This window comes from Cetorhinus maximus, chromosome 5 (assembly GCF_964194155.1).
Source record: "Cetorhinus maximus chromosome 5, sCetMax3.hap1.1, whole genome shotgun sequence".
NCBI classification, from domain to species: domain Eukaryota; kingdom Metazoa; phylum Chordata; class Chondrichthyes; order Lamniformes; family Cetorhinidae; genus Cetorhinus; species Cetorhinus maximus.
The window spans coordinates 89,120,712-89,147,948 of NC_135883.1; the positions used below are offsets into that span (position 1 = coordinate 89,120,712).

Sequence of the window (27,237 nt, forward strand, 5' to 3'; positions counted from 1 at the left end):
ACATGAAAAGAAATCCAACATTGCATGTTCAAAACTTTATTCTTATTGCTATTTTTTAAATGGATTTTCTTCTGAACCAAAAAGGATGGCTGCTACAAGTCACATGACCACATGGTTAGCCCTTTGTTCTGGGAGCTACCGCCCGGAGTTACAAGAACAATAGAGTTCTTCACCCAGTCTGTGGAATCTCACCTCATTCTACAGACCCCTTTTAATCAACAAAAGCAGAGGAAGTGCAGGCAAACCGAAATAATCACAGGAGAGAGGGATCAAAACTCATTATCCTGGAAGAGATGTTAATAACCATTTTGTCTCTCTTCTAAGGAATAGCAATGTAATTCTGGCCAGAAGCACAGAAACTGGGTGTTAAGCTGCAATTAACCTTTAATGTGCCATCTCACATGACCAAGCCTCTGGCCTTTTTGGATAGTTTTAACATTACATCTTTAGCTCACAAGGTGTCTACTATTTAACATCCAACTGGTGAACCACCAAGGAGAAGGCCTCCAGGCAAAACAACAACCTGCTCCTCAAACATATCTCTGCTGCAAGATTTCCTACCATTTGCCTGCAGAACTGACCCAGTCTCTGTAAATCTCCTTCACCTTGTGATAGCAGGACCAACTGTAAAGCAAATTCTACAACTTTGGTCTTCAGCCAGCTGAACTCAAACTTCTACATGAAAGAATTCCTCATTGAACTCTGATTCTGGACTTTGGAAATCACGTGAACTAATATTCAGCATAGGGTAAAAGAGCAAGGAGGTTATTCTGAATTTATATAAGACACTCGTTAGACCTCAGCTGGAGTATTGTGTTCAGTTCTGGGCACCACACTATAGGAAGGATGTGAATACATTGGAGAGAGTGTAGAAGAGGTTTACTAGAATGGTTCCAGGGATGAGAAACTTCAGTTATGAAGATAGATTGGAGAGATTGGGACTGTTCTTAGAGAGAAGAAGGCTAAGAGGAGATTTGATAGAGATGTTCAAAATCATGAGGGGGCTGGGCAGAGTAGATAGGGAGAAGTTCCTGCTCATAAAAGGATCAAGAACAAGAGGGCACAGATTTTAAGTGATTTGTAAAAAAAACAAATGTGACGTCAGAAAAAACTTTTTCACTTGGCAAGTGGTTCGGGTCTGGAATGCACTGCCTGGAAGTGTGGTGGAGGCAGGTTCAATCGAGGCATTCAAGAGGGCATTAGATGATTATTTGAACAGAAACAATGTGCAGGGGTACAGGGAAAAGGCAGGGCAATGGCATTAGGTCATAATGCTCATTTGGAGAGCCGGTGCAGACACGATGGGCCAAATGGCGTCCTTCTCTACCATTAAAATTCTGTGATTCTGTGATTCATTTCTATGGTTCTTGTACTGTTACTACCTCCTTTTACTGTGTGTGTGTGTGTGTGTGTGTATCTGTGTGTTTCGTGAAGTGCAAAGTTGCAAACACACATCCTCCAGGTTTTGAATGTGAAATAAATTAACCTTCTGAGTTAATCATAATGCGAGTTTGCCGCAGGTTATTAGTAAATTGGATCACACAATCTGAGGATCTGGGAAAACATGCCACCGCATACTTTAAAAATAATTCAAACTACCTTCTGCATAAAGATAGTGAGAGGAATTAAATACAGTTTGCCTCTCTCCAGCCTGTGACACTGTGATGACCAAAATGAAGAAGGCTCATTCAGGAAGGCACCAAACACATTGTGAGACTTCATCGGGAGTGTACAGAGGTGCAGTCAAGGCATTAGAGTGAATGCACAAACCTCCAAACAACCTTTCTACCCAACATTTCTAGCACGACCTGCCCCACATGTGGCATAGTCTGTAGATGCACATTGGACTTATCAGTCATCTCAGAACGCATCGAACTGGAGCAGAAGCAAGTCATCCTTGATCCCAAAAGACTGCCTAAGGAGATTCCTCAATCCAAGCTATTAGACTCATGAGCCTAATTTTGTGTAATAACCTCTTGTGTGGCACCTTATTGAATGCTTTTTGAAAATCCAAAAACACATCATCCACTGGTTCCCCTTTATCTACCCTACTACTTGCAACCTCAAAAAACTGTAACAGATCTGACAAACATGATTTCCCTTTCATAAATTCCTGTTGATTTTGCCCAATCATGTTATGATTTTCTAAGAGCCCTGTTGTCATGTCCTTAATAATAAATTCTAGCATTTTCCCTACTGCTGATGATAGGCTAAATGGCCTATAGTTTCCTGTTCACTCTCTCCCTCCTTTCTTGAACAGTGAGGTTACATTTGCCACCTTCCAACTCAAAGGGACCATTCTAGAATCTAGGGATGTCTGGAAGATCAAAAGCAATGAATCTACTAACTCTGTACCCACCTTTTTTAAAACTCTAGGATGCAGGCTATCAAGCCCATGGGATTTGTTGTTGTCTCATCAATTTCTCCAGTACTATTTTATTACTAATATTAATTCCTTTAAGCTCCTCACTCTCACTAGATTCTTGGTTCTCCATTATTTCCGGAAGGTTTTTAGTGTTTTATACTGTGAAGACAGGTACAAAGTACTCAATAAATGTCCTTGCCACTTGCCGTATTAAAATTCCCCCTGTCCCTGCCTCTAAGGGGCACATGTTTACTTTCTTAAGACCATCAGGTCATAAGAAATTGAAGCAGGAGTAGGCCACTCGGCTCCTTGAGCCTGCTCTGCATTTCAATAAGATCATGGCTGATCTGATTGTGGCCTTAACTCCAATTTTCTGCCTACTCCCCATAACCCTTGACTCCCTTGTTGATCAAAAATCTAACGCAGCTTTGAATAGATTTTTGATATCCAAAGGAACCTTCAGATACTGCTTTTGTTTCTTGCTAGCTCACTCTCATATTCTCTTTGATGTGAATCTTTTTGGTCATCCTTTATTAAATTCTAAAATCCTCCCAATCCCAGGGCAACTACTTTTTTTGGCAATATTATAAACCCCTTCCTTAAATATAGTACTAACTTTAACTTCTTGTTTTCTTTATTCATTCACGGATGTGAGTGTTGCTGACAAGGCCAGCATTTATTGTCTATCCTTTATTGCCCTTAAGAAGTTCGGATGACCCACCCAGTTGCATAAAACTGAGCGTCTTCTTGGACCATTTAAAAGTCAGCTATATTGCTGTGAGTCTGGATTCACACAGAGGCTAAACCAAGCATGAATGGCAGATTTCCGAAAGGACTTTAGTAAACCAAATGGGTTTTTAACAATAATCCAGAAGTTTTATAATTCCCATTACTGATACTAGTTTCTCATTCCATATTTATCTAATTAATTAAATGTACATTCCCCAGTTCCCATGCAATGATTTAAATTCATGTCTCTGGATCATTCCTCCAGACCTTTGGATTACTAGTCCAGTAACACAACCAGTATGCTATTGTACATTCATATTTTTGCCATGGTTGGATCACTTTTCCTATGGGGTTTTATGCCTTAAGAGAGTGTATTTAATTAAGCCTCAATTCTCTATCAATCATCTGTCATTCTAAATATATCTGCTTTAAAGCTACAGTTAAACAAATGGTGGACAAAAATAGATTGTTGTATGTCCATGTGTATTAATCCAAACAAATTAGATTTTGAAATTCCAAAAAATAGTATTAAACGTTGCTTGTTACAGTGTTTTAATTGGCAATAAACAAGTAAAATATTATATAGATCTTTTTATTCGATCCTTTCAATTCTTTGACAAATTCTTTAGGCTTTTTAAAAATGCAGTGACATGTGTAAAGCCTCAATGCCGATAAGAGTTTTAACATCTTCAGTTTTCTTTAATTCTTCCAATAATTAGTTGTAGATCCATGGTTTACATTATGTATCAAGAATAGACGTGTTTTCCCTACGAGTTCTGAGCCCAGCTGTCAGGCTGAAATGTGGATCAGAAGTTGCATTGAGCGGGAAACAGCTGCTCATTGTGATTTTCACTTGGGCGGCCAATTAATGGCCAGAGGGCAGGCTCACCACCCCTGGGCACATTTTCGAATGGAGGGCCAGAGACATTCCTGCTTGAAAAGAAGTAGCAGTCTGAAATGGAGGGAAAGTAAGGGAGGCAGCCTCCCTCCAACAATCTAAACTGAAAAAAATGTTTTGCAGCACTCACGCAGGCAGAGAGAGCCTCTAGGCCTGCCAGCAACACTGGCCTCTGCCTGCCCACCACCTACAAGAACATGGAGGCTGACTGAAAATTCCAGTTGGCCTCCCTTAATTTGACTTAATAGTCTCTTCATGAGCAAGGATCGGCAACCCACTGCATGTGGGTGGGTAACCCTGCCACTCATCCATCCCTCCTCTGCAAAAATGACCTAGGGGAAGGAAGAACCAGGGAATCAGACCATTAGCCATGCTGGTATTTTCATTGCTTCACCGACCCTGCTCCTGGCCTAAAAATCAAATCATTGGTTTCAATCAAGCTTTAGAGCAGGTTCAGTGAAACCTGGTTTAATAAAAATTGGATCCTTGAAAACATGGGATAAAAATAAATTTTTCATTGCAGATCCAACTGATTAGCACTAGCCCAAAGACACTAGGTCTGAGTTCAAAATGTGGTCACAAAAATGTTTTCAAACTTGTGCTTTGGTGTTAGGTTTATGTAAAAGGTTCAGATGACAAGTGAAGATGCAGAAATGTGACACTCAATTAGTCAAGTTGATTGATTGGTTCCAAAATGTGAAAAAAGATATTTTTTTAGAAACCTTAACAATGACTGTGGAGTAGCTATACCAATCAAAAGTATATGTTTATATATTGATATATTTATCAAAATGACACTTGGTTTTAAGAATAAGAGGCATTGCAATACAGATTAACAGCTTGTCAAATGCAAATTAAGAAGATGTCTGTTTTGCAAAGTTTAAAGAACTGCATTTTACAGTCATTATGAAGCAGACAGTATTCTTTTCTCTTTTTCTCCTGATGATCACTAAATGCTATGTATTTTAGACTGTGTTTATACTGTAGCTATAGGTCTGGGACTAGTAGCTACGAAGTCAATTCTAGCCTAACAGAACCTGACTTATGCCGGCTAACTCCAAATCAAGTTCCCAGGGCCTGGACCTGGAGAGAATTCAGCCTTAGGATGCGTAAAACTCCACTCCTGGAAGTATGAGCCGGAGCTTTGACATTTGCGAAACAATGCTGTGTAAGTTTATAAAGTAGATGGAAGAACCAAGTCATCCTACTTTTTAAAATTAAGTTTGACTTGATATTAGGGTTATAATTAGGTAATGACAAACGTAAGTGGTACAAAACCGGTCTTCTTCATGTAATCTCCCAAACTTCTCTCCAGATTCTGGGCAGGAGTTGAGTCCACAGTTATTCCCTTTTCATGTCTCGAAAAGTGAAAACTGCTTTGTAGCAAAGTGGCAGTATAACAGAATTCTTAGAGGTATGCCTCCCTTTATTGTATTGTTAGTCTACGAATATAAATATTCACTATTAATTTCACTTTTCAGCACTGTGATAAAATGCATGGCAGCCTTCCAACAATCGTGTTAAACTAAATATTTAATGACCTCTAAACTTCTAAAAGACTAAAAAGGACTTTTGTTTAAAATATACTTTCATAGTATTGAAATTTTGTCTAGTAGTAATTTTTTCAGAAACAAGGAAAGCTGGAATATTATTAAAAAGACACATTTGTCATTCAGGCCCATAATTTTCCTCTTAAAAATGTTTGAATATAAACAACAGAGTAGACATCTCTTGACTTCTCTACTTTCTGCCTGTGGATGATACTCCTTTAAATGCAGCAAGCAAAAAGCATTCAATTAGGATCCACTTGTCATTATGCTGACTTCATTGTTTGAGCAGCTAAACAAGTTGCTTATCTAGTACAGAACCAAAACTGAGCTTTAGTCTAGTCAAAAATGAAAGAAAGGTGTTCCTTCTAGGAAATTCTGTATCATTCCAGTTGACTGCTTAAGGCAAACATGCATGTTTTCTTTCATCTAAATGTATGCAATCTTCATCCAAATTCCACTATATACTCTCAATTCAGCTGCCATGACAGTGCTCAAGAGGTCCTGATGACCCTCAGCAAATCACCAATTAAATGAGTTATGCCTGTTTTCATCATTATGCACAAGTCATTCATGAATCTCTTCCATTCCTATGTTCCAGAATTTATGAATAAATTTTGTAAGGTCATCAACAAGCCAATTGTTTGAAATATGGAAAGGGTGGTGGTAGAAGAGGTTATATTTATATTTAATATTTTATTATTTAACATTTAGTCATTTGGTAGTACAGAACTTGAGTATTGCTGAAAAAAGAGACTTTTTTGTTAAAGCTTTTCATCTTGCACTCATTAGAACAATTCGCGAGAAAATGCCAATGTTAGGGGAAACAACATATTCATACTGTATGAGAGTGCTGATTGGAAGGCAAGTGGACTCTGATTGGTAAAGGCGTTTCCATGGAATATGTACTAGTTGATGGTGATTCACAGATAACTGCAATTCATTGTCTGAAATTTAAACCAGGCAGCTTGACTCTGGTCTAGAAATTGCCCCAGGGAATGAACCAGAAAATGGCTTTCACTTATTTTGTTTAGCTGAAACTGGCACAATGTGTGTACATGTTCTGTCTGCAAAGAACAAAATAAGCAAATTGTCCTGATGAGTGCAAGACAAAAAGCTTTGACAAAAAATCTCTTTCTTTCAGCAATATTTTATATTTATCATATTTCTGAAACATATGAAAGAAGAAAAACTATTGGAAGTGATATACCTATTCTATAGATTGATATATGATATATATATGAGTTTCTATAGACTCTGGAACAGTTCCTACAGATTGGAGCTAATGTAACCCCACTATTTAAAAAGGGAGGTAGAGAGAAAACAGGGAATTATAGACCAGTCAGCCTGATGTCGATAGTGGGGAAAATTCTAGAGTCCATTATAAAAGATTTAATAACTAAGCACTTGGAAAACAGTGGCAGAATCGGACAGAGTCAGCATGGATTTATGAAAGGGAAATCATGCTTGACAAGTCTACTGGAATTTTGAGGATGTAACTAGTAGAGTTGATGAGGGGGAGCCAGTGGATGTGGTTTATTTGGACTTTCAGAAGGCTTTCGACAAAGTCCCACAGAATAGATTAGTGTGTGAAATTAAAGTGCATGTGATTGGGGGTAGTGTATTGAGATGGATAGAAAACTGGCAGACAGGAAACAAAGAGTAGGAATAAATGGCTCTTTTTCCGAAATAAGGCAGTGACTAGTGGGGTACCGCAGGGATCGATGCTGGGACCCCTGCTATTCACAATATATATTAATGATTTATATGAGGGAACTAAATGTAATATCTCCAAATTTGCAGATGACATAAAGCTGGGTGGGAGGGTGAGCTGTGAGGAGGATGCAGAGATGCTTCAGGGTGATTTGGACAAGCTGAGTGAGTGGGCAAATTCATGGCAGATGCAATATAATGTGGATAAATGTGAGGTTACCACTTTGGTAGCAAAAACAGGAAGGCAGATTATTATCTGAATGGCTATCAATTGAGAGAGGGGAATGTGCAATGAGACCTGGCTGTCCTCACACACCAGTCGCTGAAGGTAAGCATGCAGGTGCAGCAGACGGTAAAGAAGGCAAATGGTATGTTGGCCTTCATAGCCAGAGGATTTGAGTATAGGATTAGGGATGTCTTGCTGCAATTATACAAGGCCTTGGCGAGACCACACCTGGAATATTGTGTGCAGTTTTGGTCTCCCAACCTGAGGAAGGATGTTCTTGCTATAGAGGGAGTGCAGCGAAGGTTAACCAGACTGATTCCTGGGATGGCGGGACTGACATATGAGGAGAGGTTATATTCACTGGAGTTCGGAAGAATGAGGGGGGGGGATCTCATAGAAACCTAGAAAATTCTAACAAGACTAGACAGGGTAGATGCAGGAAGGATGTTCCCAATGGTGGGGAGTCCAGAACAGTCTGAGGATACGGGATAGACCATTTAGGACTGAGATGAGGAAAAATTTCTTCACCCAGAGAATGGTGAGCCTGTGAAATTCGCTACCACAGAAAGTAATTGAAGCCAAAACATTGTACGTTTTCAAGAAGGAGTTAGATATAGCTCTTGGGGTGAAAGGGATCAAAGGATATGGGGAGAAAGCGGGAGCAGGCTATTGAGTTGGATGATCAACCATGATCATAATGAATGGCGGAGCAGGCTCGAAAGGCTGAATGGCTTACTCATGCTCCTATTTTCTATGTCTCTATATCTCTATTCATACCTAACAGCAGGTTGAGAGTTAGTTTTCTGAAATGAAAGTCATTCAACATAGCACCATTAACACCAGCATCACTACTTGACAACTTGGAACATCTCTCAGCATCATTTGTGTTCTAACTGCCTTGTTAAGGAAATGCACTGCAATTACACCAATACACATTCTTTCTCAAAAATATATGAAAGGAAACCTATGCTTACATCTTCACTGTTACTTAATGTTTAAATACTTTCCTCTTTGGATTGTGATTTATATTTTTATTTCGTGAAATGATAATCAGTGCAACATGAATAAAATTTTACATTAATGAGGGAATAACAAAGAAGCACTTCAAGATTAATTTTCTTATTTTGACATATTTTTTGTTTTTTTGACCTCCATCTTTTAACACCTTGGAGGATTCCTGTCAATAATGCTTCATAAGGGAGTCTTAAGACCTACAATATACATAATTTTCCTAATCCCATGAGAAAAATATGAGCCCCAAGTGCTTACAATGTGCTTTACTGGCTAAAATCCAGAATTCATCTATAGAAGAGGCAAAAAAATAAAAGAAATCAGTAAACCAGACGGAGATGCAGATGCAAACAGGCTTTGAACCTCTCAATAGCATTTGGGTGGGAATGCAGAAAAACACATTGTGAATCTTCAGTAAAACATCTGAGGGTTTTAACATCCTTAAAATTAATGTCATGAAGTAAGACTGACAAACAACCATTTAGGAAAAAGTCACTTTATTGTTTTAAGTTATCAGGTTTTAATGAACAGGAGATTGCTCATATGCATGGTAACAACAATTGTATAAGTCTCAGTACAGGTGGGGCTGCTCGTCAGTGAGTTAACATGGAATGTTAAACAAAAAACTAGGAAACACTGACCAGCACTTTACAATAACAGTTCTGGTAAGTGAGAACATCACTGTTTCATGTGCTTTTCTTAATGGATAAACATCAGTTTTTTTGCCAAGAACTGTTTACCAGTAACACGGATGACTGTTTATGGATTGTCCTGTAGAAGTGCACCTGACAGCCGAAACAGGTATCAGGCAACAACTTCACACTCAGGCATTCGGAGCACAAATTAGTGAAGCTTCTCATTTGTTTACTGAATGGTCACAAAACTTGAGGATTTTCCAATAATTGCCTTTAAAAGATAAATACGACTGAAAATGGATCAAACCATGGATAAGTTTTTTCTAAGTAATTTTGATGAGCTATTGGAAGGAGACACGAATCTTCTGCTTCAAAATAAATAGTTACATGCACACTACTTGACAACTTGTAACACCTTTCAGCGCCATTGTGCATTCTAAGCAAATATAAAGTTTCAGTGCAAACGCCATTATAGCTAAAGTAATAAACTAAACTTGGATGCATGAGGGCCAAGTCAAACCTTAGAACTGTAGTTTTAGAACTGCTTATGTGACATAATGGATAAGCTATTTACAAGATCAGAATAATATGGTTTGGTGAATGCAGATATTTGTGATGCTATATTGGCGAATACCTTTAATACTTGTTGACTAAATATTAGTCCAGCACTAAGCACATTGACTATAGGTTTCTCATACTGCTGATAACTTCACTTCAAAAGTACTAAAACAGTACTACAACCTCTATCACAGCGATGATTAAATATTTTTTTTAAATTCTCATTCACACCAAGGACCGAGTTACTATCGCTTAGCACAAATTAACAAATCATTCTTACCTTTCTCAAACAAACCATAGTATCCTCCCTGGATACAAAATTATTCATATTACTTGGCTAAGACAGTGGAACTAGACTTGCTATACTTACACAGATATTTAAAGAAACACACAGATAGGCTCCATTGTCAGACAAATTCTTCAAAAACATACAAATATTTAGGAATCATCACCATGCAACCCTTTTCCAGAATGCCTTACGCTTACTGTTCATTAGGGTCTACTTTAAATAAAGAATATTTGAACAAAATTGATAGTTTTGTTAAAAGACTATAAAACATTTATTTGATCTACAAAGTTCTTTTGTTTAAAATCTTCAAAGAATTAATCATGATTTTAATTGTATTAACTAGGAAGTTCCTCTTTATTCAGCCATGCACATTTTTATTTATAAACAAGTCAAAAAAATGGGCAGTTTTGGAAAAGTGTTCAGTCGAATTTGTGATTTGACATAAAGTTAGATAAAATATCAAAAATTCACTGAGTAAAGAGATATATGAAAGTGCATGGAAAGGTGTTTTACTGGATAAATAATTCCAAATGCAGAGTGAGAGGTCTGATACATATGAATTGGAAGAAATCTCCATGGTTTCTGATTTTTATTTAACTCTAACATAATCTTTGTCCAAATTATTTTGAAGTATGTCCAGAATTGAATTGTTTTATTGTGTTAAACCATTGCTGCAAAAGAGATATTTCATTCTGAACAGAGGAAAGCTTCAAAGTACAGGATGGTATCTTGGAATGTTATTACTGGGCTTCGGTCATATCTAAAGGAGGTCAAATTTGAAAGGGTCTTAGAAGAAATACTTTGGCAAAATCCAAGAATGTGGCAAAGAATGTGTAAGATCAGCAAAATGTCTTCACTGTAAGGATTTACAACATTTTTCAGCTGGGCTTTTCTTAAATGGTTTTACTGGAGTGCATGCACATCCTCAAAAATATTTGTTGTGCCTTAGCAGGGTAGTATTTAAAAGGAAATGCCACTGAATTGTTAGTTGATGTTGAGCATACCTCATAGCTACTTGGTACCAACTTCTAGGGTGCACTTCCAGAAAAAATAATGTGTCTATTCATACTGTAGAAATGAGGCAATGTCTTGAATGAATAAACCGGCTAGACCTCAAGGTCATCCGGTCGTGGCCTGCTACTCCCTCTGCTGCTGGTTCTACTGGGTGGTCTCTGTTCCGTGAGACCAATAGGCTGCATCTCAGTTACTGATGGTAGCTTTTGTATGGTTGGATGTTCACCATGAAAATCAAATGCCTGTGCGTGGGAGTTGGAAATGGTGCTACCAGCCTGACCAATCCGGTTTTGTTCGGTGCTGTAATTTGCCCAGTTCTGTTCATTAGCTTGCTTATTGTAGCTTCTGCAGGAGGACATATTCCTGTCCCCAGTAGCAAGCTTGTATCCAGGAGGGGACAAGGGAGCTGTTGGTGGGGAACACCCATTATAATAGGCATACTTTGAAGAGGACGAGTCTTTGAGAGGATTCAAGCCCATTTTTTGAGAACCATGAAATAAATGGCTATTTTGTTTAACACGATCTGCTAAAGTTTTGAAGATAATATAGAACAGCTCTGTCAGGTTCAGCAAAGCTGAACCAACGGATACCACCAACATAAATATGACAAAGACGGTCTTCTCTGTGGGTCGCGAGAGGAAGCAGTCAACTCTGTGTGGGCATGGATACCTCTCGCAAGTGTAAATTGCATCCAGCATGAATTTGAAACCATAAATGCACCACTGAATTAAAATAAAAGTCACTTCAAAAAGTATTTTAAAGATTATACTGGCTGCATAAGTATGCATAAGAGATCCTTTAATTTTAATTCTGCCTTCCTCCTCCAGACCATATTTGACTTTCTTTAGTTCTAACTGTTTCAAGGCGAGGCCAACATCCTCACCGTCTTCTTGGAGCATCTTTAAATATTTTTCTTTCTTAGATATTCTTTTCTCTTTATGAGAGATGAGAAAGACATGGGCTAGGTAGATCAGAGTGGGTGTTGAGACAAAAATAATCTGAAGGACCCAGAGTCGAATGTGGGAGATAGGGAAGGATTTGTCATAGCAGACATTCTCACAACCTGGTTGCAGTGTGTTGCACTCGAACGCAGATTGTTCATCACTCCAGGCAGATTCAACAGCAGTCCCCAGGACCAGGAGACGAAAGATGAAAAGCACAGAGAGCCATATTTTACCTCCGGGAGTCAAATAAGACTGTGCTTTATTCAGAAGTCTTCCTAGAGCACTCCAGTCACCCATCCTGTTTCAACCTTAGCAATAAAAATAAGAAAACAATTGTGTAAGAAGAACTCAAACTTTAAGGCTTTTGTTCATTTTAAAACAAGGCTTACTTTACATTTGTGAGATTCCTTTAATAATGCTGTCAGCTTAGTAATGGTGACCATAGCAACTATCATCAATTGTTGAAAAAAATCCATCTGATTCACTAATGTCCTTTAGGGAAGGAATTCTGCCATCCTTATCTGGTCTGGCCTACATGAGACTCCAATCCATAGTAATTTGGTTGACTCTTAACTGCCCTCTGAAATGGCCTAGCAAGCCACTCAGTTCAAGGGCAATTAGGGATGGGCAGCAAATGATGGCCCTGCCAGTGATGCCCACATCTCATGAAAGAAAGCTGACAGCTTTGTGGTGTTCCACCAGTGCTGTGTCCCGAAAGACCATTTAGCATCAATAATATTTTATATACAAAACTGTTTTAATACAACAAGTTATGGTTACCACTATTTATATGAGATCAAGTAAACCACTATTTTTAAGACAGTAGTTTTAGTACATCTTTTAATACCGTATGCCTTCCCCACTACAATAATTTACAAATCACATCACTGTAAATAGTTGAAATACTTCAATGTGTCTAATCAATTATGAAAATATAATAGGATAATATTCATAATGCTTTGATAAGTATATGTAATGAGGTTAATGTCTAGCCAACTGACAGTAATTTAAAATGGTGCTGTAATCCAGTAAGTTTGTATTTCTGTCATTTCATATTAAAGAAGAAAAACAGCATGATGCAAAGAAAGCAAATGAAAGAGCTTGCAAAACACTTCATGAAGATGGCCCTCTTTCAATCTTTACAGCTACTTCGTTATTATTTCAAAAATATCCATTAACATCAAATCAAATATCTTCTGATAAATAAACAGACGTAATGTGAAAATAGTTAACATGTTTTCCTATAAAGCTCAATATGCACCAAATGGTTTCATTCAAAGTTTAGCAGCATGCTACAATCAGTGTGCTGGTACGGAGAGAAAATAATTTGTATGCAGCAGCTTTTTGCAGTTTGTTATGAAATCAGATCAGAATTTAACTTGACACAATCATTAGGGCACAGGCAAATCAGCTGAGAAATCTATCTTTCAAGCTGATTTTGAGACAATCAGAAGACAGGCTTTCTAGCATGGGTTCCCACCTTGGAAGACACAGAACGTAAGGTAAGACAAATATATTCAAGTTTAAGAAAAGAAAGATGATGAAGAATAATTGGAATATTATTGAAAAATTGCAATTAAGGAGATGGTAGCATAGCGATAATGTTACTGGACTAGTAATCTAGAGGCCTGGATTAATGCTCCATAGGCACATGTTCAACTCTCATGTTACGGACAGGGATGAGAGAGAACTGAAACCATGTGTTCCCTTCCCTTACTGTCTATAATCAGTGTGCTTGTTTGAAAAGAAAGAGGTGTATGTTTCTTAGGGCATGCATGCTCCTAAACTGCTCATGCACACATCGGAATGACACTCGATCTTTGTCTGTCTGCAGGACAAAAATGCTCACCACCGGAGGGAGCGTGCCCAGACTGGTGCTGGACTGCTGATGTTAGAATCCTCACCACATTCAAGGAGGAGTCCACACAACTAGCCAGGGTGGATCAGGAACATGCCTGTGCCATAGGCAAGACGGGACTCTCTCAGAATGCCAGTGAGGGTGCCTCCAGCCTGCATTACCATGTGCGCTGACAGGGTGAGACATTGTTTGGATAAAGGAGCCTGCTTAGGAATCCACTAAATCCTTCTCTTCTCCATTTCTGGTACCAGCAAGAAAAGGGAGAGGAAAAGGTGGCAGATTACCCACAGCAACAGCTCGACCTCCACCACCACCTCTGAGGATAATGATTTAGAATCCTCAGAGGTTGCACCATCACAGCGTTCACCTGCACCCTCCACCAGCACAGAGACATTCACCTGAGTGGGTGCACGTTCTAGAGTAGGCTCGGGGTTACAATCTGGTGAGCACATCGCTGACACGGGTCCACAGTTGGCGGCAGAAGCGACAGCCGAAGTCTGACACTCAGAGGACTGCTGGAGACCAGGCCCCTGCTCAGCCCCATGCAGACGATGAGCCTCTGGACTCAGCCATAACAAACATGGAGATGCAGAGATGCCAGAGGACAGGCGCAGATAAGACCAAAGGCTAGAGGAGTCTGTCCACATTCTGTCTGCTGTCATGGCTCCAACATGCAAGTGCTTGGCTGCCTCCATGGAAAGAGTGGCAGCCGCCTTGGAGACCCAGGTCCAGCAGAACAGACAGTGCCTGCCCAAAATACGCTCGGACTTGCATTCCGTCCCTCTAACCATGGGTGCAGTGCAGTAGTGGCTAGGCGAGATAGGCCGAGACACCTCGATCTCCCTCCAGCTGCCCCTTCCACTCAAGGAGTCAGGCAGATGCCGTTGAATGCCCACAGGAAGGAGGAGCACCAGCCACAGTCTCTCAGTAATGCTAAGGCCATCTAGGACTGCGGTGTGTTGGACTCTCTGCAATTGGAGGGTTGCGAGTTGTTGGATTTCCACACCCCATAGTGCAGTTGAGGCATTGTCATTGAGCGGACTCCAAAGTTGCTTTGATACTTTACAGGGTGAAGAAACTGTCAAGGGATATGAGGTTACTGAGGGTGATTGGCAATCGGGGACAAGTTACAAGAACTTCCCTGATGAAGGTGCATGGAGGAGCCTTCTTGAGGGGCCAAATGATCTACTCATGCAGTTCTTCCCTGTTTAATCATGTTTCTGGTTTCACCTCAAAGCGCTCTCTGCAAGATCCACTCCCCATTGGGAGCAGGTGTAAGGGTGACATGAGTGCATCCCTGCCAAGATAAGAGATCATGTTGCTTTCAATGTGCCAAACATACAGATTTTGTGAGGGCATGGGAAAATTTTATTTCCACTTACAGGTCCTGAGAGTGCGGGAGTGCAGAGTGCTGTGCAGGTTCTAATGTGTGCATTGCTGCAAGGGTTCTGTAGACCAGCATTTTGGAGCACGCAAAGGATCACGACACCAGCAGGGCTGATGTTAAATAGTGCAATTTAGTTCAGCTGTCATAACTCAAGGTACATGAAAGTAAGTTATAATGTGTGTTACAAATAAGGAGCCATGGCCTGCCAGCCATCAGAGGATTCAAAACAAAATAGTAAAGGATAAGTGTTGGCAGCTTACTCTGTCTGCAATCTGTTAGTTATTAGGTTGTCACAGGCCTGTCTGCTGCATCATACCCTTGCAATGGCCTCTGTATGTGTCTCTGCAACATCACCAGCACCCCCTTCACCACCCTCATCGTCAGAGGAGACAGCTCGGTCCTTCATGTCTCGCACTGGAAAGACATTCCTTCTTTGTGGCGCGGAGTTGTGCCGGGTGCAGCAGACAACAATGATCCAGGACGCTCTGTGAGGAATATTGGTGTGCCCCATCTAAGCCACATCTTTAGGAGGCCTATCATCTGTTCAATGGTGGCCTTGTGGAGGCACATGCAGCATTGTACCTCTCCTCAGTGGCACCCTGTGGACGGCAAACTGGTGTTATCAGCTTGGTCTTCTGGGAGTATCCCTTTTTCCCCACAAGGAGCCAGCCCTGCAATTGCAGGGGCCCTTTAAATACTTGTGGCACCTGGGAGTGGGTCAGAATGTAAGCATCCTAGGAACTCCCTGGGTACAGAGCGGGATTTGTCTTCTGTGATCACATCTCAGCTGCACATTCAAAGAGTGAAAACATTTCCTGTTGATGAATGCCAGGGAGCTCTCAACACCACATTTGTGCAGCCAATAGCCACTTGCACTTGTGAGAATCCCGCAGTTGCTGAAAAACCCAACATTCTGTAACTGGAGGTCCAGGCAGCCAAACACACTTTGACAGATAGGTGCGCTCTTCTGAAGAGGGCATCTGTCACCTCCTGGATGTACTCGCGTGTTGCTGACTGGGAAATGTCACATCGGTCCCCTGTGGAGCCCTGGAAGGAGCCACTGCCAAAGAAGTTTAGGACTGCGGTGAACTTTAACGCCACCGGCATTGGAATGCCTCAAGTCCTTGCAGACACAGGTCTTCATGGAGAAGCTGGCATATTTATTCAACCACATTCTGCTACATCCTAGGGTGCCTCCAACAGTGCCTTTTACTCATCTGCAGGTAGCTGCACCACCTACAACATACCCGAGTTCGGGCCAATGCTCATCGCACTAGCTCCTGGTCACCAGCATCCTGAACTTCTTGAGGCTCCGCTGCCTCTTGCTGTTCTGGCCATTACTTGTCTTGGTCCTGGGCTAATCTGAGCCAGTTCCGCCTCATCAGGACCAGAGCCAGTAGAAAAACAGGGTTGCCTGGAGGCTGCATAATCTAGGCCTGAGTGGATCTGTGAACAAATTGCAGTGATCCATCTTGTCAGCATCTTCTTTGTAGATTCACCACCATCCCTTGAGCCTTTAAGCCAATGCTGATTAAACCTTGTGCCTGACATCCAACTAGACATGGCCTCCCCACCCCACCCCTTCATGGTGAAGGACATCCTGGAGAAGCACAGCTGAGCTTTCCTCCCACTCATACTTGAATGTGCATGGAGAGTGTGCGTTGACCAGGGTAATGACAGCCATGTGTGAGAGCTCTCCCTCAGACACTATTCAGCTTGCCTCCATTACCCTCAAGACTCTATAGAGAGACCATTGCCTAATTGCCATCAAAGACTTACCACATAAGCCCTTGCCAGCCATGACCATTTACCCAGGAGGATGGTTTGGAGTCGGGAATTTGCTGCCATCCACCAGCCGTTCCCATTGGAGGCATCCATCTTCCTTCCTCCTTTCCTGCCTCTGACAGCAGCAGATGCCAATCAGCACATAGAACTTGCGGGGTCCCCGCTGGAATGGAGCAATGCTGGTTTATTGGTTGAAACCTTGAAAGCAGAACTCAGCGCAGCCTGGTTCTCCATGGAGTAGATTAATAATTCATAGGGTGCCCCTTTACTTAGCCCAAAAAAAACAAAGCATTAATTCCTCCCAACCATAAAGAGACTCCTCTTACAGCGAATGTCTGAGGGGCTTTACAAACTGCACAACAATCTTGAGAGCTTCAGCATGGTGTGTGTCAGATTTACCAGTGCATCAAGCACCTTCTACTCTCCCCCTGTTACCACCAAAATCCCCCCGCATCATCCTCCAGAATCACCGCTTTGTCATTCCACTCTCTCATGTAACCCTTCAACCACCCCCAGTTACCCTGGACCCAATTATCATTTATGTGGACATGCCTGCTCTCCCCTCTGAGCCCATAACCATTGACATGTCCCTGCCCCTCCCGAGACTGATCCCTCCCAGTCGAGGCCAGCTGTACCCTGACTTTCCATGACCCCCCATGAGACTATCCATTGCGTGCCCATGAGCCTACCACTTCCACTCTACCTGATCCAACACCCTCTGCTGTCACTGTACCTTCTGCCTCCCAGTCCCCTCATTTAAGCCCTTAAGGTCAAACTCTTGACATCACCAACCTCACCCTTTAGACCCATCTCTCTACTGCCCAGAAAGCCCATCCAACATCCTACAAACAAGACCAAGGCATATGTGACATGCTTACCCACCTAAAAAATACCCTGGACAGCCTGGTTTCCTGCCCTGGACACTCCTAACATGCTCCGGACAGCCTGGCCTCCTTCCCCAGACACCCTCTCACCCTTCCCTGTGAACCCTGCCTCACTTGCCCAGCCTCCGCACAACTTGGACTATCGGCACCCAATCTCAATCAAGAGGCTGACATTTATGAGCAGTTCCCAAGAAGGACAAAGCAGCAGCTACTCACTAAGTATATATATTGAACTGGCAATATCACCTTTTTAAATTCAAACTCTTGTTATAACCAACCTAGGAGTGCAAAGAGAGGAGTCGGTTCACCTCTCCTAACCTGGTCATAACAATGTTTTTCAAATTTATTCTTTGGAAGATAGAATGAGTAGGTCTTTTAAAAGTGTATCATGGGCAGAATTTTATGATCCCTCCTGCTAGTGGGATTTTCCAGTCCCGCCAAAGTCAATGGACCTTTGAATGGCTCGCCACATTTTACAGCCCCGCCCCTGCCATGACAGGGCCATAAAATTCTGCCCTATGTTTCTGTTCTGTAGATAGAGAAAGTATCAATTTTGGGATAATCACAAGAATTTAATAGATACAAATCATGCTTAGCAGGTCTTGTCTGGTCATAGTGACCAATTACTTTCACAAAAGCAAGCCATAAGGAACAAGTGACAAGATTAAAAATATTTTATTATAATTAAGAGCACATTTTAATATCATCAACTACACCTGGAATTTTCACATCAAATGGTTAATGCTGTAGTTTTTAATCTGCATTAGTCCAATTAATGTAATGAACATCCAAATCAAAGAAAATCTAACCCTATCACAAGAATCAATTTTCAATCTAAAATTCTGGTAACATATACAACTACAGTATGACTAAGGACAATGTTGAAAGTGAAGTAATTTTTAATTATGTAAAATAATTCAGACAACCTAGGTTTATTAAAACAGAAGTATCAGCCTTGACTCAGTGCTAGTACTCTTGCTATTGAGTCATAGGCTGTGGGTTCAAGCTCCGTTCCAGAAACGAGTGTACAAATTAGGCTGGCACTTCAGTACAACAGAAAGAATGCTGCACTGTCAGGAGGTATCATATTTCTGATGAACAAATAAACCAAGGCTCTCTCTCCTCTCAGGTGAATGTAAAGATAATGCCATATCAAAAGGGCAGGGGAGATGTCCAAGTAACCTGATCAACACTTAATCCTAAGGCAAAACCCTTAAAGCAGACTGGGCATAATTTTCAACATTTACAGGGCAGAAAATTGGTGGTAATGGGTCAGCTGCCTATTATATGCCCTGTCCCGAATCAGTGTGTAAAACAGATGCCCAGTCTACTACAACCAGTTTTCCGTTCCTACCAAAGTTTTAAATTATCCCCATATCTGATTATATATCTCATTGGCACTTGTATAACCTTTCCAAGTGCAAACTGGCTAGTTCCCTGGCCTACATTACAACAATAACTACATTTCAAAAATACTTCATTAACTGAAATGGCTAAATGGCATCGAATGCACTATATATTGCTGCAGAAAACTATCCCAGACACACTCTAGGTGTTTAACAAGAGATTTCAAACTTGCAGTAAGGGTTAGGTGAGTTGCAGTGAATGATGGGTTTGCACTTGAAATAAACAAACACTTTTGAATTTGAGAAGTTACAATACTTACTGAAGTTCCAAACCAGAATAGGTTCAAAAGTTAAATACAAGTTTAGTGGAAGTTTATAACCACGTCATTTGGGTAACTGTAATATTCAAGTGTAGGATAATTATGGTCAGGAAGGGCAGTTGCTGCATGTTCTTTACTGTGGGGATTTCATGTTAAGTACGATTCATATACAGTAACTATGAGGTGTCAGACTGACTAGGACATTCTGTTGAATTCAAGAAGAAAAAATAAAGGAATCATTGTAGGAAGTCTGTGGTTATGATGAAGGCATTTGTCATGACAGCCAATATGTCTATCGTGTAATTGAATATATTTTCTTAAGCAATTAACCTTTTGGGTGCAAATTCAAATATGAATTGGCAATATATTATATTGTATTTTCACAATCTGAGTGGAAATTGCTCAGCATCCTATAACGGGAACACTGAAGGAAAAGACGTGTAAAACTTAACACTCCTCCCCCTTAATTTGGCAAACTCGGAAACTCTTCATAAATCTGTTGGTGCTTTAAAATATGATGGCAGTGAACCAGAGCTTTAACGGTGGGGGACATGTTAGAAGTTGGGAACTGACATGAATCAATTGCAATGGCTTTTCTTCCTGATCCTGAACCATTGCCGCTGTTGTTCCCCCAAGGACTATCCTTGGCCCCTTCCATTTTCTCATCTAAATGCTGCCCCTCAGCAACATCAGTTGTTAGTTGGCACAGTATTAGTTCTCAACTGTATGCTGATGACACCCAGCTCTACTTCACTGCCGCCTCGCTCAACTCCTCCACTGTTGCTAAATTATCCGACTGCTTATACAATATCTCTACAGGATGAGCAGAAATTCTCTCGAATTGTATATTGTGGAGATTGAAGCCATTGTTTCAGTCCCCTCTCCAAACATCATTCCCTAACTACTGACTCCATTCCCTTCCCTGGTAACAGTCGGAGATTCAATCAGTCTGTCCACAACCTTGGTTTTACATTTGTTCCCAAGATGAGCTTCGAACCTCCTACCCATACCAACACTAAGAACAATGGCATTCCCTGACTTTGCTTATCTCAGCTAATTTGCTGTTCAAACCCCAGTCATGCCTTTGTTACCTCGAGACTTGACTATTCCATTGCACTCCTGGTTGGTCTACCACATTCTACCCTTTGAAAACTTGAGGTCATCCAAAGCTCTGCTGCCGTGTCTTAACTTTCAGCAAGTCTCATTCTCCAATCACTCTTGTGCTTGCTGACTTTCATTGGCTCCCAATCAAACAAACTCTTGATTTTAAAATTCTCATCCTCATTTTCAAATCCCTCCATGCTCTCCTTCCCTTTCTCTGCAATCTCCTCCAGTCCAACAATCCTCTGAGATATCTGAACTCCTTTAATTCTGGCCTCTTGTGCATCCCTGATTTGAATAGCTCCACCATTGGTGGACATGCCTTCAATTGCAGAGGCTCCAAGCTCTTGAATACCCTTCCTACATTTCACTTTCCTCCTTTAAGGTGCTCCTTGAAAGCTACCCCTTTGCCCAAGCTTCTCTCTTTATGTGGCCTGGTTTCACACTTTGTTTATAGAGCTCCTGTGAAGTGCACTGGGATTTCTCATTATGTTAAAAGCGCATGATAAGTTGCTGTTAAAGAGTTGGTTTCTGGGTGAAATTTTATATTCTTATAGTTTTATCGAGCAGTAACATTCCTTTGTACATAAAAAGGTCCTTAGGGAAAAAAAATCAAAATCATTATACAAATAATTGGTTTAAAGAGTCATCAGAATGCTTTTGATTGAATTACAGTTTTCGTTTTGATATTTGCATTCTTTGGTTTAAAATTGTAATTCAGTTCTTTCTGCTCTGGAGTTTACTGTCTGCAATCCCTTAACCAAATCCTGCTTGCTTTATTCAGTAATTACCATGTCATGTCCTCTCCAACAAGCGACCATGCCCCATCTACAGTGTATGCCATTTTCAGTACACTTCTGTATCAATCTGAAAGTCCCTTTTTGTTTCTTTGATATTCAAATGCTCCTGATGTGAAATGATGCAAATATAAATTGAGTGTTGTAATTAAAACTGAATATCAATAGTATTTGATGCACGAATTCCCAATATCAGAATGTAATATTTGTACAAATAATTTATCAACATACACATTATTATGAAATGTTTTCCAAGGAAAACACTTCTATTATTTTAAAGGATAACATCTTTTGATTTCATGTCAAAAGTACATGGGGTGACTTTGGTATATTTTTCAAATTGAGGAGTTTTATTTTCTACAGCTCACCATTTCACTCCTCTCTCCACATCTGTTTGGGTCTATGTTGGATTCTGAAATGAAGTCTGCGCCGGATCGTTACTAACCCCTTCATTAACATTAACTCATACATGCCCTGCAAGGCACTACTGTTCATAATGTAGTTTGTATTCCTGCTGCGCCTTTTTTAATTAATACGCAGGTATTACAATAAGTATTTAATCACTTAGCTAATTTGAATATTGGTTTATTCCTTGTGAATTTACTAATATAGCTAGGACTTCATCAGCACACAATGAAAATGTAAGTTTGTTTCACTGAGATGGCTCAGCATCCTGCACCTGCCGCCCGCCTCTCCCGGGAACCCGGAGAAGTTTCACTTCAGTGAATGCGAAAACTGCAAACACTTCGTCTGACCGAGGTTTGCTTTTGCATGAGGTTGTGGGGCTGATCGTATAAATAAGGCCGCTAGCTATTTCAAACTAAAGCGATTGGTTAGCGCAGAAGAAAAGTACGTTTAAGACGAGAAAGCTGCGTTTTCGAAGTTTACATATGAGAGTTAAACGAATTCATACTGATTTAAAAACGATCAGTTCACGCAAAGATGCTGCAACATCGGGCTGAATGCTGAAAATGATAGGTACTGGCTCACTAAATACAAAGAACAGTAATATCCGTCCCTTTTAACTGCTCTCATACGCAGAGTTCGAGTTTGGGATAAGTGAACACTGAGGAAGTTTTGCAAATTCAAGGTTGGGAAGGTTAATCCTCTGAATTGTGAAGTGTTTCTCTGCACATATTAGTAGAGGTCCCTCTTGTATAGCTGGGGTGCATTCCTCTAATATCTGTTGTGCAAAGCAGCTTTGAAACTATGAATCTCTATTAAGAAGGACGGTATCACTTTAAAAACACGGTACGTGGACGAGAAAGTGTTACTTTCAACAGTCCGAATAATCCACTGTTCAAATCGACAGTTGTAGGAGCTGAACTCCTACAACTTGCTTTTATGGGGGAGGGGGGTGCTGAAACAAGTTTTTCTGACTTACCAGCAAAAAGTCTTGGAAGAAACCGTGGACTTGGTCAGATCGGAGGGAGTAAAACTTATCAGCCGAATGCTGCTCCACTTCTAGGTGAAAGAGGAACCTTTCTCCAGCCTGTACAATCACTGCTGGTCGATTTAAAGCTCTTTTAGCTCAAAAAAAGTTTTTAAGAGTCATCTGACTCTTACGTCACGGCCTCTGATGAACTCTCAAACTTTCAGGGTTTCAGCTTGCCACACTTTACCTCAGCTCGTCCCAGAATTGGCTCTGGCAGCCTCCGGCTGTACGGTCCGTCTATCTCAGCTGGAAACACAGAACTTTTATGTATGAAAGTTGTTACCAGTACATGCCACAATGTGATCATGGAAGCTGCTAAGTATGTTTCTAAAACGTTAATGCTGCGATTCAGTCTTTTTACACTAACACAATATTTACGTCAAACAAATTTAAAACAAAGTACACGTGGGCTATTTCCTCTGATATCTCATCAAGCGATTTAGAAATTTGCAATATAATACACGGAGACCTGGTAGATATGTTTAGTAAGTGTTTTCCATCAATTTCTGATTTTATTTCAGATTGTCGGCATGTGCAGTGTTTTTCTTATAATAAATTATTCGTTTTGATGCACGAATTTGTTGACTCCACGAGCGAAACTCTTACCGAGGATACAAGTCACTAGTGACTTCCAATAAAAGCATGAGGATATTTAGAGACATTTAGATTGAATGGATCGTTGATCCAATATTGTGGCAATCCAATTGTGCAGTAGTTCAATATACAAGCGGAATCCCTCAAGGATTTATTATTGGTTTAATCAGTTGCTGTCGGGAATATAAATGTGGATGGAACGGTTTGTTGGTATTATCCAGGCCAGAATCCCGCTAAAAAAAAAAGGTATATACAAGAGCAGATAGAGTCTACAGGGAAAACAAATTCAAAGGGAACATAAATAATAACCCATTCGATCTCATCGACGTAAAATAGACTTTATGGTCAGAACATGTTTTGACTTGTCAAGAGTTTTACAAAAGGATACAAACGTTTCACTTACATTCTGGAACGTCACAAGATGATTTGAAGCATTCCCTATGTGTTAAGATCTCATTGACGTTAAAGAGCAATAAAATACCAAATGAAGCCATTGCCCATTTCACATTTTAAATGTGTGCGTGTGTGACGTTTTTGCTTCCCCTACAGCAAGTAAACTACGGTAGTAACAAGAAAAGCAGAAAAGCAGGAATTCTTCAAGATTCGGCACCCAAATAGTGTAAAGAGTTATTTAAGGTTCGTGTCGTTAGTGATAACAATCACAAGATGCAACTGAATCTTAAAAGTCAAAAATTCTAACTCCTAATGGGAAAGAATTACTCTGGCCTCTTGGTGCAATGCTCATGGTAAATACATTCTAAAAAGGACATTTTTGTAAAGTTGGCATAGCGATCAGAAGGATTTCCCCTACATATACACTTGTGGGGGTTTGATTCCATCCACAATGTAGAGGGAAGTAAATATGTATTAAATCCCAATGAAGATAAAGAAATTTTAAAACTTGGCAATTACTAGTTTTCATTCAATGCTATTCCCACACTGAGTGTATGCCAAAGTCCTTTTAATGGCCCTTTGGATTAGTGAAAAGCAGAATTGGAATATTATCTGCTGGAGAAGGGAGCGACATTGATCACTAAACTCGCATGAAATTATCCATTTCATTATATTCCAGGGCAATAATCTGGTCATTTGTCAAGTGCTCTGGATATATTGACCACGTAGGAAACATTTAACCACCTTTCCGAAAACGTAACCAGCCTCGGTAATGGATTTCGTTTCCTTGCTTACGAAGATTGCCTGGAATAAGCATCAAGTGGTTTACGCAACAATATTCGGGCATTGAAATGGATAGTCTCCAAATGTGGTGTTATTGCGCCCTCTCGTTTAAAAGCTGTAAAATCATTAGTGGGTTTAAAATCTCGTCTTCTAGTCTCAGCATTTCCAGCCCGCTGGTGCAAGACTGCTTTAGCTCTAGATCTAAAAGATTTCCTTTACAAAGTCGTAGCTTTTTCCCTACATGGTCTTAATATGGAACAACATTGTTACACTTGGCAAAGTAAAACCGAAAATATGAAGGGATGTCCAGAACTTTAGCCACGAGACAGACTATGTACGAAGTAAGTCGGCTTTTAAGAGGAGTCCTACGCTGCTAAATTGATTAGGGCTGAAGTCAACTTTAAAAATAATTCTGAATACTTCAATGATAAGCAGTGCGCATATTATCCTAGCCTTTATGTAGCCATCCAACTTTAAGATGGACGCCTATCTCCACATGAGTGCAATCCGCAACAGGTGTGACGAGCCCTCCCTACACCATATTTAATACATTTTTAGATCCACACATGGATACAATTATATATGCGCAGAAGAACTATAGCACCAATCAAATTGGCAGCTTAAAGGTTTCAATTGGCTCAAGGGCAGGCAGGCCATCCATCACCTAACCCACCATTGGGAAAATTGCAGCAGTGGCAGGTAGCCAACAGGCATGACCCACCTAACCATGCCACCCGATTTATCTCCCTCCCCACCCCTCCCCCCTCATTTGCCAGCCCACTCCCAAAGGCAGAAAATTCCAGCCATAGAAACAAAGATTTAAGCACAGAAGACCATTCAGCCCATTGTGCTGTGTTAGCTGAAAAAGAGCAATCCAGCCTAATCCCACTTTCCAACTCTCATTCCTTAATCCTGAAGGTTAACCCATGCCCATGACCAAGTGTTTTTTTTTAAATACAATGAGGGTTTCTGCTTCTTACCACCAATTTAGTTCACAAATCCCACCATAATCTGGGTGAAAAATTCCTCTCTATTTCTTCTACCAGTTATTTTAAATCTATGCCCATGGTTATTAACATGGCTACCAATGGAAATATATTCTTGCTATGCACTCTACCTAGGCACTTCATAATTTTCTATAGCTCAGTTAAATCAATCCTTAACGTTCCCTGTTCCAAAGAAAACAAACCCAGCCTAACCCCATCATTAACATTTTTTCAGTCCTGCCAATACCTTGCAGACGCATGCAACTGTTATAGAAGCAAAAAGTAACAGTTTCAAAGCAAACATACAGGGAGTGAGAAACTTCATGTCTGCCAGTTAGAAGAAAAACATAAAAGTTGTTTGAATGTTTTCATAGAAGAGCAATAACACTAAAGAAGACAAATTTACAGTTAGTCAATGTAAAGTTTTGCTCTGAAAAGAGCAGTTGCTACCTTAAAAAGGCTCCTTGGAAGAACTGATAGGTCTCAATGTTTCAGCCAGCATACATTACCCACCATTTGGAGGAATGACTAAAACAGATAAAAGAGGTAGTTATATATACAGTAGTGGAGGATGGTAATATGGGTGGGATCTTACAGCTGATTGGTCAGCCTATTGTGTTTGTAATAGGTCAGTTTGTCTTAGCACACCTGTTGGTGATTGGTCAGTATATGTCAACATTCTTGCTGCTGTTTGGTTGATTGTGCAGAATGGATGGTAAGTGTATTTCTTGAGTCAGGGCAGCCAGGTGTTACTGTTGAGAAGGCCACTCTCTAGGGAGACTGTATGGTGTTGGTAGATTTCCATTGCCTCCGTGATGCATCTTGTACGTGTGATGAATCAGATAAGTTTAGAGTTGGACCATTGGATGTGGTGACTATTAAGTTGAGAGTAAGTGTCAATTGTGCAGTGGTATTGTTGGTGGGCTAGTAATCCAGAGACACAGGGGTAATTCTCTGGGGACCCAGGTTCAAATCACACCATGGCAGTTGGTGGAATTTGAATTCAATATAAGTCTGGAATTAGAAGTCTAATGATGACCATGAAACCATTGTCATTGTCAATTGTTGTAAAAACCCATCTGGTTCACTAACCCCCTTACCTGGTCTACATGTGACCCTAGACCTGCAGTTGGCCCTTAAATGCCCTCTGAAATGGCCTAGCAAGTCACTCAGTTGTAACAAATCACGTCAAAGCCTCAAAAAAAGGAATGAAATTGGACAGATCAACCTAGGCACTGGAAACGACAATGGCAATCTCAGCCCTGTCAACCCTGCAAAGTCCTCCTTAGAATGTCTGGGGGCTAGTGCCAAAATTGGGAGAGCTGTCTCACAGACTAGTCAAGCAACAGCCTGACAGCCATCCTCATGGAATCATATCTTACAGATAATGTCCCAGACACCACCATTACCAATCCCTGGGTATGTCCTGTCTCACCAACAGTTCAGACCCAGCAGAGGTGGTGGCACAGTGGTATACAGTCGGGAGGGAGTTTCTTTTGGAGTCCTCAACATCGACTTATGAAGTCTCATGACATCAGGTCAAACTTGGGCAAGGAAACCTGCTGCTAACTACTCTCCCTCAGCTGATGAATCAGTGCTCCTCCATGTTGAACATCATTTGGAGGAAGCACTGAGGGTG

At 40.6% G+C, this 27,237-nt stretch overlaps 1 protein-coding gene across 2 annotated transcripts; it reads right to left on the minus strand.

The window, feature by feature from the left end:
- Positions 1-8,969: 8,969 nt before the first annotated feature.
- On the minus strand, positions 8,970-26,250 carry gja1b (gap junction protein alpha 1b). Of its 2 annotated transcripts, none has more exons than XM_078542164.1 (3): positions 26,049-26,250; positions 22,792-23,088; positions 8,970-12,237 (listed from the first exon to the last, which is right to left on the minus strand). In XM_078542164.1, the coding sequence occupies exon 3, from the start codon at positions 12,224-12,226 to the stop codon at positions 11,078-11,080; it is 1,149 nt and encodes a 382-aa protein (XP_078398290.1). In that variant the 5' UTR covers positions 12,227-12,237; positions 22,792-23,088; positions 26,049-26,250; the 3' UTR covers positions 8,970-11,077. The 2 variants fall into 2 exon arrangements, with proteins under 2 accessions (XP_078398290.1, XP_078398291.1); XM_078542165.1 differs by lacking the exon at positions 26,049-26,250 and adding an exon at positions 23,840-23,854.
- Positions 26,251-27,237: the final 987 nt, after the last annotated feature.